This window comes from Monodelphis domestica, chromosome 4, assembly GCF_027887165.1.
Source record: "Monodelphis domestica isolate mMonDom1 chromosome 4, mMonDom1.pri, whole genome shotgun sequence".
Classification (NCBI taxonomy): Eukaryota; Metazoa; Chordata; class Mammalia; order Didelphimorphia; family Didelphidae; genus Monodelphis; species Monodelphis domestica.
Genome location: NC_077230.1, coordinates 217422178 through 217434372, shown reverse-complemented (window position 1 = coordinate 217434372; position 12195 = coordinate 217422178). Strand labels below are relative to the sequence as shown.

General features: G+C 34.8%; 1 protein-coding gene and 1 pseudogene across 1 annotated transcript in view; both read left to right on the top strand.

The window, feature by feature from the left end:
* DNAH7 (dynein axonemal heavy chain 7) overlaps positions 1 to 12195 on the top strand; it is a 303845-nt gene that overhangs the window by 117316 nt on the left and 174334 nt on the right. Inside the window, exon 27 of the mRNA XM_007494538.3 lies at positions 9476 to 9688. Within this exon, the coding sequence (XP_007494600.1) occupies positions 9476 to 9688 (213 nt within the window). The remainder of the gene's footprint in view (positions 1 to 9475; positions 9689 to 12195) is intronic.
* Positions 2931 to 4840, top strand: LOC130453739 (60S ribosomal protein L23-like; annotated as a pseudogene).

Sequence of the window (12195 nt, the reverse complement as noted above, 5' to 3'; positions counted from 1 at the left end):
ACAATTTGATGAACCATCTATTTTAGATCATTTGAATTTTTTAAATCTTTGACATATAAGCAAGTAGCTAATGAGCTGAACCCAGAATTAAACAGGAGGAAGATCCTTTGAGAAATTGCAGAAAATTCTTTTCTCAGGAAAAGAAGTCCCTTTTATTAATAACAGTACTTTTCCTGTCATGGTGTATGGTTGCAAGTTATGGAACACTAATATTTCTAAAGAAATTTAGGATCACCCTCCACTTCCAAAAAAACAAAGAGGTTCAGGGTGACTCAAGCATGAATAAGCTGCGCAACCTTAAAAACAAGGAATTTTTCATGGAAAGTGGTGTAAAGGTTGTATTAAAAATGTATTATTGGGAAGAGAAGAAATGGGCCAAGTATATGATGAGATGAAGGAATAACTAATGAACAACCTACCTGCTCCATTAGTATCCAAACAGCATAAAGAGAACCCAGGAAAAAACCAATATGGATGTGGATCCCTTTACAGAACTTATGGGAAAATGTAGATGAACTGCACAGGCACCACTGGAGGGAATATCAACACCAATAAGGTCATAGATACATTGAAATGGTATAGTATCCATTCTCTGGAGGAGTTAAATTTACATAGGTTGGAACATACTCTGAGAAATCTTTACTAAAACCTCTTCAAAATAAATATTGGAAGCAATAACAAGTCCCAAGTTTTATGGCTTAATTAACATCTGCCTACAAATTTCCTGAAATTAGAAACACAAAACTAATATTACTCATTTACCCCAAAGAAAGACATTAGCTAAATTCCAAACAAACTATCCCAGATGTTAAGAAATTTCAGCTATATCCTGAATGACTGGGGGATACTGTAAAATTTCTACTGAAAGGATGAGGTCAAAGTTAAGTATGAATTAATATGCAACTCACTTGGTTAGAAAAGGCAATTTCTAATGCTTCTATATTATAGGTTTGGTTAGATAAAGAAGATATGGGATAATCTATGTCATTAGGGCAATATTGGGAATATTCATCCTGGAGAAATCATTGATTTAGAGAGAAGGGACTTGGTAGGTCATCTAGCCCAATGCCCTCAGTTTACAGATGAGGAAACTGAGGATCAGAGAGTTTAAATGATGTGCCCAGGGTCACACAGATAGCAAGTTATATATATAGGATATTGGTCTTCCAATTCCCAGTATTCTTCACATTGTACTACATTGCCTCTGTGTAGTTACATTTTTTTAAACACCACAGAAGCACTCTTATGACTTAAAAAATGGCTGGTCTAAATGGTAAAAAGTCATGAAAACTGTACTTTTCCCTCTTTTTTTATATGATATTTTGTTATTTTGCCTAGTTCTAAAAAAGTGTGCTCTTGGTCATATGATTGGTAATCTTTATTTTAGGTAGAATTGCCATTTTAATGGCATTATCTTGAATCAACCATATGCATTGATTATCTCCTCATTTCCCTCCCTTACTTCTGTAAAGGTTATGTTATAATTGCATATATAGAAATCTTGGGTTTTATATTGGTAGGTTAGCCCTCAGATATTGTGTACATTTTGTAGGTTTATTGATGAGAATTTCTTTTGTTAGTATTTCTTCCTGGATTTTGTTATTATTATTGAGAAATGCTGATCATTTTTGTGACTTTTTTGTATCATCATACTAAAATTTTTAATAATTTTATTTAGTTTATTTCCTGATTCTTTTTGGTCTTTTAAGTAAATCATCATGTCATCTATAGATGAGGATATTTTTGTTTTCTCTTGGCTGGTGTTTATACATTTTTTTCCACTTGTCTAATTTCTAGAGCTAACATTCCCAGAATTATATGAAGGAAAAATGAAGAAATATTATATCCTATTTTACTCCTATTTATATTAGGAATATTTCTAGAGCTTTTTTTTTCATTGCAGAGATAGTTCTCAGTTTTTAACATATGATTTTGATCAAATTAAAGAAGAGACTTCACATGCCTTTACTTTTTGGGGTTTTTTAACACAAATGAATATTGTATTTTGACAAAGCACTTTATGCTTCAAGTGAAATAATCATATGATTAGAAAGCTGGGCATAGAGTCAGAAAGACCTGGGCTCAGTTGTGCCTGTGACACATACTGGCTGTAACTCTGGGCAAATGAAATTTCAGAGCAAGTGATGATGAATTAGAAGAAATTACTCAACAGGAACTCCCCACTACAAAGAAATCAGAGGTATAGTAAAATATATATATATATATATATATATATATATATATATATATAAATAGTCTGAATTGTTTATTATATCTGCCTTTTTGCCTTTTCTCATGAGCTTTTTTATATCTTAGTGCATCATCAGTTGTTTTTTGTTTGTTTTTGGCATATAAAGGAGTCATGGACTACAAATAATTATTCATACTCTTTAGTGTTCCCATTCAGAAATTAACAGGTCAGCTAAGTATTTTTATGTGATAATCCGGTTCTGTAGAATTATTCTTGCTTGTCTTCTTATGGATTTTTTTTTACTCTGAAGGATGAACATTAAAGTTTCTTAATATTATTGTGTTATTATTGATGTTTTTTTTAATATTTACCTAATATTCCCTTTAAGAATTTAGGTGCTTTTTGATATATGTGTATTGAATATTGTAATTTTTTTCATTGTGATACATACTTTAAGAATAATGCAGTTTCTCCCTTTGTGTCTCCTTAAGTTTCTTAATATTTATTGTCTCACATAATTTCAGTTTCTGTTTTGAAAGTTGCCTGAAGCATAATAGATTTTTTTTTCTATTCTCCTCATTTTCACAGTGGTATCACATTTTAAATGTGTTTCTCTCATGCAGAAAATTGTTAGATTTTGTTATTCTATTCTTTCTTTTACTTTTATTGAGGAATTTACTCCATTCTCATTTAGAGATTATTATTAAGTTTTCATTTTCTTCTATTTACTACACATATATTTACCATCTCTTTCAAACCAGCATAATATCTGCTACTTGTTTTGCTTACACAAATCTTAACCTAATATTCTCCCCTCAAATTGCCTCCTTCCACCCAATTTCCCATTATCCAGGGCAATCTCAATAGCCTTTGGATTTACAGGTTTTTTGTGCTCTCCCTTGCTTATCTTACCTTTCCATTTTCAAAATCAGAATGTGGTACTTAAGGATGTTCCCTACCCATCTCATTCATTCTTCTGTTTGAAGGAAATTACAATGTCCCTTTTCAAGGAGTGGAGTTTCTTTTTACTCCTTTTTTCTCTTTTACTCCTTCTTGAATTCCCTGTTCCTTGTAGTATTCATTCTCAATGAGTTATTAGAATACTGGGGGTGGGGAGGTCTATAATTATTTTGTAGGCTCTGCTTCTGTCTTTTGGCTTTTTCGTCATCATTTATCCATTTTGATGTCATGCCACCTTCTCTGTGAACCTATGAATCTTTGGTCTACCCTCTCCTACATTCTTGTTCTAAGTCCTTAAAAGCCCTTGCCTGACATTCTACTTCTTTTCTCCCAGATTTATTAATTAAGAAATTAAGTTTCCCCCCTGAAATACTAATTCACTTCTTCCACTTACTCTCTTGATTTTTACTGTTATTCTGTGTTTCATACAGGGCCTGACCCAGACCAGCACTTTGGTAGATTAGGTTCAATATTGGAATAAAATGAGACTTTTAAGTCATTTTCTAGTTAACAGAAAGAGACATAGCCCTAGAATGAGGAGATTTATCAAGGATAGGTATGGAGAATCCCCTGAATTGATTCAAATGAGAAAAGTTTCCATTGTGATCCACCAATTAAGTATCTCAGAATCTTTCTAGTTCTTTGTGGTTTCTTTATAACCAGGTAATAGGGAAGTGGCTAAGTGATGCAGTAGACATAACACCAATCCTGGAATCATGAGGATCTGAGTCCAAATCATGTCTTAGACACTTGTGACTTGGGGCAAATCACTTAACTATATTTGCCTTAGTCTTCCCTCTCTGTAAATGAGCTGGAGAAGAAGTTGGCAAACTCCTCCAGAAAACCCCAGGTGGGCTCAGAAAGAATGGGACAGATCTGAAAATGACTGAACAATAAGGAAGTGATTTCAGTGGTCTGAACCTTAGTCCCCTGATCCAGTCAAGTCTCAAGAAATGTCTCAATACTTTTTAAGTAAAAAATGACCTTCCTGCCTAGGAGGAGATATTATGCTATTGTTTCTACCAATATATTTAGATTCTTTCACCCAAGCTGGTTATAGTGGTTAGAGCTCTGACCTCAGAGTCAGAAGACCTTATATTTTGAATTCAGCCAATGACACTTAATAGCTGTGTGGCCCTGTACAAGTCACTTAACTTTTGTTTGCCTCAGTTTCTTCATCTATAAAATATGGATAATAATAGCATTTACCTCCTAGGATTGTTTGAGGATTAAATAAGATAATACAAAATCTCTCCCTTGCTTTCTGGGAACCAAGATGTCTAAGCAAGGATGTAGTAGATTTTTGGGAGCAAAGTTCTGAATTTCCTTGAGTCTCTCAGTGGGAGCTGTCATCATTGTGCTGATAGTAGCAGTGCAAGAAACTACATCATCTCTGTGGAGATTAAGGGGAAATGGAGCAGGCTTCCTCCAGTGGCCTGGCTGCCATGTTAATGGCCACAATCAAGAAATGGCAATGGGAGCTCTGAAGGAAGATTCACCCAGCAGTGGTCATAGGGCAAGAAAATCGTATGTGAGAAAGGATGGTCTGTTGCTATGTTTTGAAAATAATGCAGGGGCCATAGTAAACAAGAAAGGGAAAATGAAAGGTTCAAACATCAAGGGCCCATTGCCAAGGAATATACTGACTTGAGGCTCAGAATTGCAGCTAATGCTGGCAGCATTGCTTGATTTTCCTAAAGACCATTTGCAAAAATACCTCATTAAAGTGTCTGCCAATCTAAAAAAGATAATATATGTAAAGTTCTTAGCACAGGGCCTAGCATATGGTAGGTGCTATATAAACATTAACTGCTATTCTTATTCTTATTATTACTCAGCATTTGTTTCTTAAAAGAAGAAAATCAAATAGAAATGTCCCCCACCCTGCATTCATGTCCTTGTGTAGTTCTAGACAAATAAGCATTGAATTTCTGTTAAAATATTTAACTTGGGGACAGCTGGGTAGCTCAGTAGGTTAAGAACCAGGCCTAGAGACAGGAGGTCCTAGGTTCAAATCTGGCCTCAGCCACTTCCTAGCTGTGTGACCCTGGGCAAGTCACTTGACCCCCATTGCCTAGCCCTTACCACTCTTCTGCCTTGGAGCCAATACACAGTATTGACTCCAAGACAGAAGGTAAGAATTAAAAAAAATATATTTAACTTTATGCTATTTGATTAATTACATTTTGAATAATTTTTTCAGGTCTGAGTCTATTTGAAGGAATATTTAGAATTCTTCCTCTTTATTGAAAGGGAGTATGGTGTAATACATAGAGGAGGCTGGCCTCAAAGCTTTCCTGACCAGAGTTTAAAAGTCCTGCCTCTGTCCTTATCACTCTTCTGCCTTGGAACCAATCCAAAGACCAATCCACAATATTGATACTAAGACAGAAGGTAAAGATTTAAAAAAGACTAAGTTGCAAAGAAAGGGACAAATTGTATTGGAAAAATGAATTTCTTCACCAGGGTGTTTCACACACTGAAGAATTCACAGGCCCACTTCATCACTATTCCCTTTTCATGAATATCCAGAGATTTTATTTGATTATTAAGCTTAACTTGGACTTTGGGCACAACTGCATCATGGCTTTGCCCTTTATACTAGAATGTTCTACTTTTTCTTTTGATGGAGTCATGGAGTAATTCTGTGCTATTCTAACTATTTCTTCCTAGAATTTGAAACATTTTTTCCCTTGCCACCTAAAACTTTTTTTTTACTTTTAATACAGTAAGGTCTGAACTTTGACCCCACCATTTCTTGTTGATTTAAACTTAGGATTTTTCCTTTGATTATTCTGAGAATTCTTGAGATCCAAAATTTTCCATTCATATCTAATATTTCATGGCAAAATTTCTGAATGATTTCTTAGAGGATTTTTAAAAATCAGGTCTATTACTGTTTTTTTTTTTTCCTGGAAGCCCTATAATCTTTAGGCTATCTCTTCAAGTTCAATTATTTTCTATAGAGCAAGCATATTCTTTCAAACTTGTTCCTTTTTTATTCTCTTATTCCCTAATGCTTCGTTTTGCATTCTAATTATGACTTTTTGGAGTATCTGCCTTTTAGTTCACTAGTTTTAGGTTAGATTTGCTGATTTTAAGAGTCTCTAATTTCTTTATTTAATAATTTCACTCATTTTTAAATTAATACTTCAAACCATTTTGCAGATTCTTGGGATTATTCCATTGTGATTTGTGGAGGAAGGGGGAGGTCTTTGTTTTTTTTTAAACTCTTCCCGGCTGTCATAGAATTGATACCAAGTATTGGTTTTAAGGCAGAAGAGTGTAAGGGCTGGGCAGGGGGTTTAAGTGACTTGCCCAAGGTCACACAGCTAGGAAGTGTTTGAGATCAGATTAGGACCCAAGACCTCCCAACTCCAGGCTTGGCTCTCTATCCACTGAGTGACCTAGTTGCCCTTTATAGGGGAGAGTCCTGATGAATTTATGATATCTTCACTTTTTTCCCAGGGAATTTTAATTCAGGTTCTGCTGTTGTTTTGCACTTGTCTACTGAGCATTGTAATGGAGTTTTTCTTCAAATGCTTTTTCATTTCTTGTTAGCTTTTGTGTGATTTTTATATTATTTCCTTCCTATAAAAGCTGAAAACTTTCAAAAGACCCACTCTTCTCTTGCCAGGTCTTCTATTACTGCTTTTCTACTTATTTTCAGATAACTGGAGCCTGATGAGGTCTGTTTCCTTTAAAGTATAAACGTGATCAACTGGATAACTGCTTCAAGGAGCCTTTTATTGGCTACTAGAATTGTACCCATTCTCTGCTATTATCAAGTTCTATTCTTCTGAATTCAACATTCCTCTTTGCAGATGACTTGCTTTAGCCCTCAGCTAATCTCAGGGAGCTGGTCCTCAAGGAGTCAGGAAAGGACATCTAAAGACATTGCTGAGTGGGATGCTTCTAGCAGCCTCTGCACTTAGATTTCTTTTCCATATTTCTTTTCTTATTTCTATTGACTGTTTGTTTTCTTATATCATATTAATGAATTATACATGGTCCCAAATTACTAGTATCCTTTTCCCTATATTTTCTTGTCTCGTGGGTCCAGATTCTTCTATGCTCACCTTCTTTCCTTCTCCCCAAACTTTAGGATTGGTCTGATTTTATTTACTTTGACTTACTCCAGTAATGAATTCGAGTGAATTTTAACCTGGAGTACCTAAAATTGCAGGAACCACAAGGAATCTGAGGTTTGTAGGACTACTGAGGCCTGGCAGAGGGAGATTGCAAAAGCAAGGTATTACTATAGTAATAGAGGCATTGGTTAGTGAGTTGGTGTTCAGTGATTTTTTCTAAAAATTCTTTTATTTGTGTTCTTATTGATGCTTTTTACAATTTTTTATTTTTACCTGTATTTTTTATGTTGAAATAGAAAACTGACCCTAAACAATCTCTCACTTTGCCATCGAGTGACTCTTCTAGTCTCCAGAAGCCTCTCCCAGGATATCACATCCTCCTTCCAAGGATCAAACTCAGGACATTCAGCTTGTGAGACTGATGCACTGCCTACTGTGCCAAAGAGTCACCCGACTTCGGCTTGGGCTTAGTCCCCTCTGAAGTGGATCGTGGATTCTCACAGGAACAGGCTCAAATTTGAGGCTTTTGCCTCCGAGCTAAATAAAACTAGGGATTCATTAAATATTTCTAGTCTACAAGTTTGGGGGCTTCTAGATTCCACGTTGACACTAATGATCAACCAAGTTAATATTTGTAAAGTGCTTTGCAGACCTTAAAATAATATCTAAAGTAATAAAGTAAAGTAATAAAATAAAGTAGATATTATTAATATTAGTATTATTTGGCCAATGACAAATGTGGGGTTACTAAGTAGAACTCAGGAAGGTATATAATACATTGATCTTCAAACAATATTTGACCCTGACTAACTTATCAGTCAAATAAGCACTTATTAAGCACTTCCTATTTAATAGGCATCATGCTAGATGCTGGGGATAAAAAACAAAATTAAATAATCCATACCTTCCAGAAGTCTACATTCTATTAGAGGAAAGAACATGTATATATGTAATTATGTGCCAATCACATATAGAGCAAAGTAAACATAAGGCATAAAGGAGTGTAGTTAGCCTTCCTGCTTCCAAGTAAAGATATCAAAGCACCACCTTGAAGTGAGCCCTGGAAGTCCATAGCTCTTGGTCCCTTTCAAGCCTGTGCTGTGGGGAAGACCTAGCCCTAGGGAAAAATAGCTCACAGGAAACCGTCAGAGGAAAGAGAATCAGAAGTTTTCAGAATTCCCAGTTCACAGGCAAAAAAAAAGGCTAGGAAAACGAGCAAACAGCAAAAGAAACACCTAACCTTGAGAAATTTCTGTGGTGACAGGGAAAAACATAGAGTCAATAGGGAATGGTGAGATCAGTGCAAAACATCAGCAAAAAGTGTAAATTTGTCTCAAGCACTGAAAGAACTCAAAAAGAATTTAAAAATAAAAAAGACAGGTTGAAGAAAAATGGGAAAAAGAAGTGAAAGTAATACAAAAAAGAAAATAGCTTAAAAATCAACATTGGTCAATTGGAAAAAGGCACAAAAATTCAATGAAGAAAAGAGCTCCATAAAAAAGTAGAATGGACTAAATGGAAAAGGAGGATCAAAATATCATGGAAGAAATTCACTTTTAAAAAATTAGGATTGGACAAATAGAAACTAATACTTCACGAGATATAAAGAAACCAAACCAAAATCAAAAGAATGAAAAATAGAAGAAAATATTAAATTCCTCACTAAAAAACAACTGACCTGGAATATTGATCCAGAAGAGACAATTTAAGAATTATTGGACTACCTAAAAGGCCTAATTAAAAAAAAAAAACCTAGACATTAACATTTATAAAATGTATGACTTTTAAGAAAAAATGAAGCCAAGAGCAGCTAGCTAGCTCAGTGGATTGAGAGCCAAGCCCAGAGAAGAGGGCCTGGGTTTAAATTTGACCTCAAATGCTTTCTAGCTGTATGACTCTGGGCAAGTCACTTGATACCCCCCCCACCCCACTATTGTCTAGCTTCTCTCTTCTACCTTAGAACCAATACACAGTATTGATTTTATGAAAGAAGGTAAGGGTTAAAAAAAAAGAAAGAAAGAAAAAATAAAGCCATTTCTTATTACACTAACATGATAGAATAATTTTTTTTCATTTCTGTTTTTAAAGTTGTCACTATGTTGACTGAAAAGACTTTAATGTAAATTGATACTATTGCAAAAATATGCAAAGAATTTCATTAAAATGAGAAGTATGAAAGAGAATTATTTTTCTGATTATCCATTTTAAAATATATGATTACTCTATTTAACAGGCTCTCTTTAGAACAGTAGCAATGATGGTGCCTGACTATGCCATGATTGCAGAAATCGTCCTTTATTCCTGTGGCTTTGTTACTGCTCGACCCCTATCAGTGAAAATTGTAGCTACTTATCGTTTGTGTTCAGAGCAATTGTCATCTCAACACCATTATGACTATGGAATGAGAGCAGTGAAGTCAGTACTTACTGCGGCTGGTAATCTGAAGGTATGAGACCCAAGTGCTTCTTGCATATCTTTATTACACTACTTAATCACACCACTATGAAAGCTGTGTCATCAGAAAACCTATTTGTTAGTCATTTCAAATACCTGAAAAATTTAATCAATTGGACTTTTTTCAATAAATTGACAAGATGTTTCTGCATTCCATGGAAACATTCTGGTTTTTGTTTACATTATAGATGGTATTAGTAGCATAATAATTGAAAAACTTGCTTGTAGTATTCTTACTATGTAAAACATATTTATATAAATAACATTGATTACTTATGTCCTTTAATTATATTCAGAATTTATGAATATATACCAAAAAAGCAAAGCATATTTATAAGTATTTTGAGGCCTTTCAATATTCATGTGTATATATTTCATTTTTATTGAGAACTTTTAATAATTAGTGGATATATACCATTCTAGTCAGCATGCTAATTATATATTCATAGAAATGTAATTAGCAGTTGACTTATCTTTACAGAATATATTTTTTCATTTTTTTATTCCTTTGTGTGAGGTATTGTTTGGGGGACTTTTTAGATCTGTGTTGCCTGTCATTGTGGTACTTGTAGTTTAGTAAGAGTTTGGTTAGGAAATGGGGACCTTGAAAGTAAAACAAATGTAAAAATAGCTAAAATCCAAGGCAGAAGAGGCACAAAGAGAGGCAGTGGAGGCCAAGAGAGGGGATGTATAGAGTCAAGGAGGAAGGATTTCCACAAATGGAGATGGAGATTGGGGAAAGAGCATTGCATCTTAGTCTGAACAATATGAGCAAATCACAAAACCAGTAAAGCACAGCCTATGTTTTGGGGACCATCAAATAGTTTTATTAAGCTAAAAGACTTAATGCCTAAGCATGTAGTGGGATATAAATCAGGAAAGAATGAGCAGGTTCAGATTGTGAAGTCCTTGAATGCCAAGATAATACTTTTGGACTTAATTTTAAAAATTGTTGAACAAAAAACAATTGAGCACTTTTTGAGCAGGAGGATTCTCAAAAGCAATCCTCGACAAGATTAAATTGGCAACAGATATTTGGGTGGGGGGGGGAAGACATGTCTGGAATATCACTTATTAGTCTAAACCATTACACCTCAGCAGATAATAATACCAGAATGAAGTGTGATATGAAAGTGGAAAGGATGGATGAATTGGACGACATTTCAGAATAGAATCTACAGGATGTAAAGATTGGACAACAGGGAGCACCAAAAGATGTAGGGTAGGGGCCAAGCCTGCTTACCTAGGACAGTGGTGATACCATTAAGACAACAGAATCAGGAGGAGCAGTTGGTTGAGGAGATGAGTTTGATCTTGAAGATGGTGGTTTTAACATGCCAGTGGAGTTATCCAGTCAGGAGAGGTGATGGGGCAGTTGGAAATGTGGGACTGGAGTTCATATAACTTTTGTTTGGGTTACATTTACCAAAGAAATTAATCATAATTAAATAGATTTGAGGTATAATTGGTTTTAAATGATTTCCCATTGACTTGGAATCCTTTTGTGTGACAATGTAATTATATCTTAATTGGTTCCTTATTAAAAAAAAAAAGAATAAACCACAGAAGCTATTGACTTGATCATTGTATTTAGTGCCTTCGGGCATGATTTCTTTTTTTTTAACAGTATTATGTATTAGTTCTAAGGCAAAAGAGTAATAATGTTAGGCAGTGGAAGTTAAGTGACTTGCCTAGGATCTGTTAGGGGTAACATTTATTATTGGACTGAATATTTTTTGGGTTGTTCACCAGAGATTTAATTACTAAAAGTCCAATGAATTACGTCAAAAATGGATTTTTATGGTAGTTTATTTACAATAGAGGGAAGAAATTAAGGAAATGAGAAAGGAAAATGAGAGAGATAGCTGGTCTGAACCAAGCAGGAGTACTGAGGCCCCAGCCAAGGGGGGGCCAGAGGATTAAATCTAACTTGGCCCTCTCCAGGCACAGTTTCAATGTATGCAGGCTATTAAATGATTAATTAAAAGAAATTACACTTACTTTTATCTTAGGTAATCAAATTCTTAAGAATTTTGGCATTTAGGGGGCAGCTGGGTGGCTCAGTGGATAGAGAGCCAGGTCTAGAGATGGGAGGTCCTGGGTTCAAATCTGACCTCAGATACTTCCTAGCTGTGTGACCCTGGGAAAGTCACTTAACCCCCATTGCCTATCCCTTACCACTCTTCTGCCTTAAAACCAATATGCAGTATTGATTCTAAGACTGAAGGTAAGCGCTTAAAAAAAATTAATTTGGGCATTTAGTAGTAAACACCTGCTTCTATATTAGTCTATAAAAACGGGAAGCCTTGCATTCTGTTTGTTTTCAGTAAACAATAACTAGAAGAAATTGTTTTCATTTATTAGTCCTGACAATATTGTATTATAGTTTGATAAAGTGAATTATAATTCAGAGCATAACCTATTCTATCACATATACTTTGCTGCTATATTGAGCCAAATGTCTAGCAATAAATAAGAGCTATCATTCTTTGTCAGAAT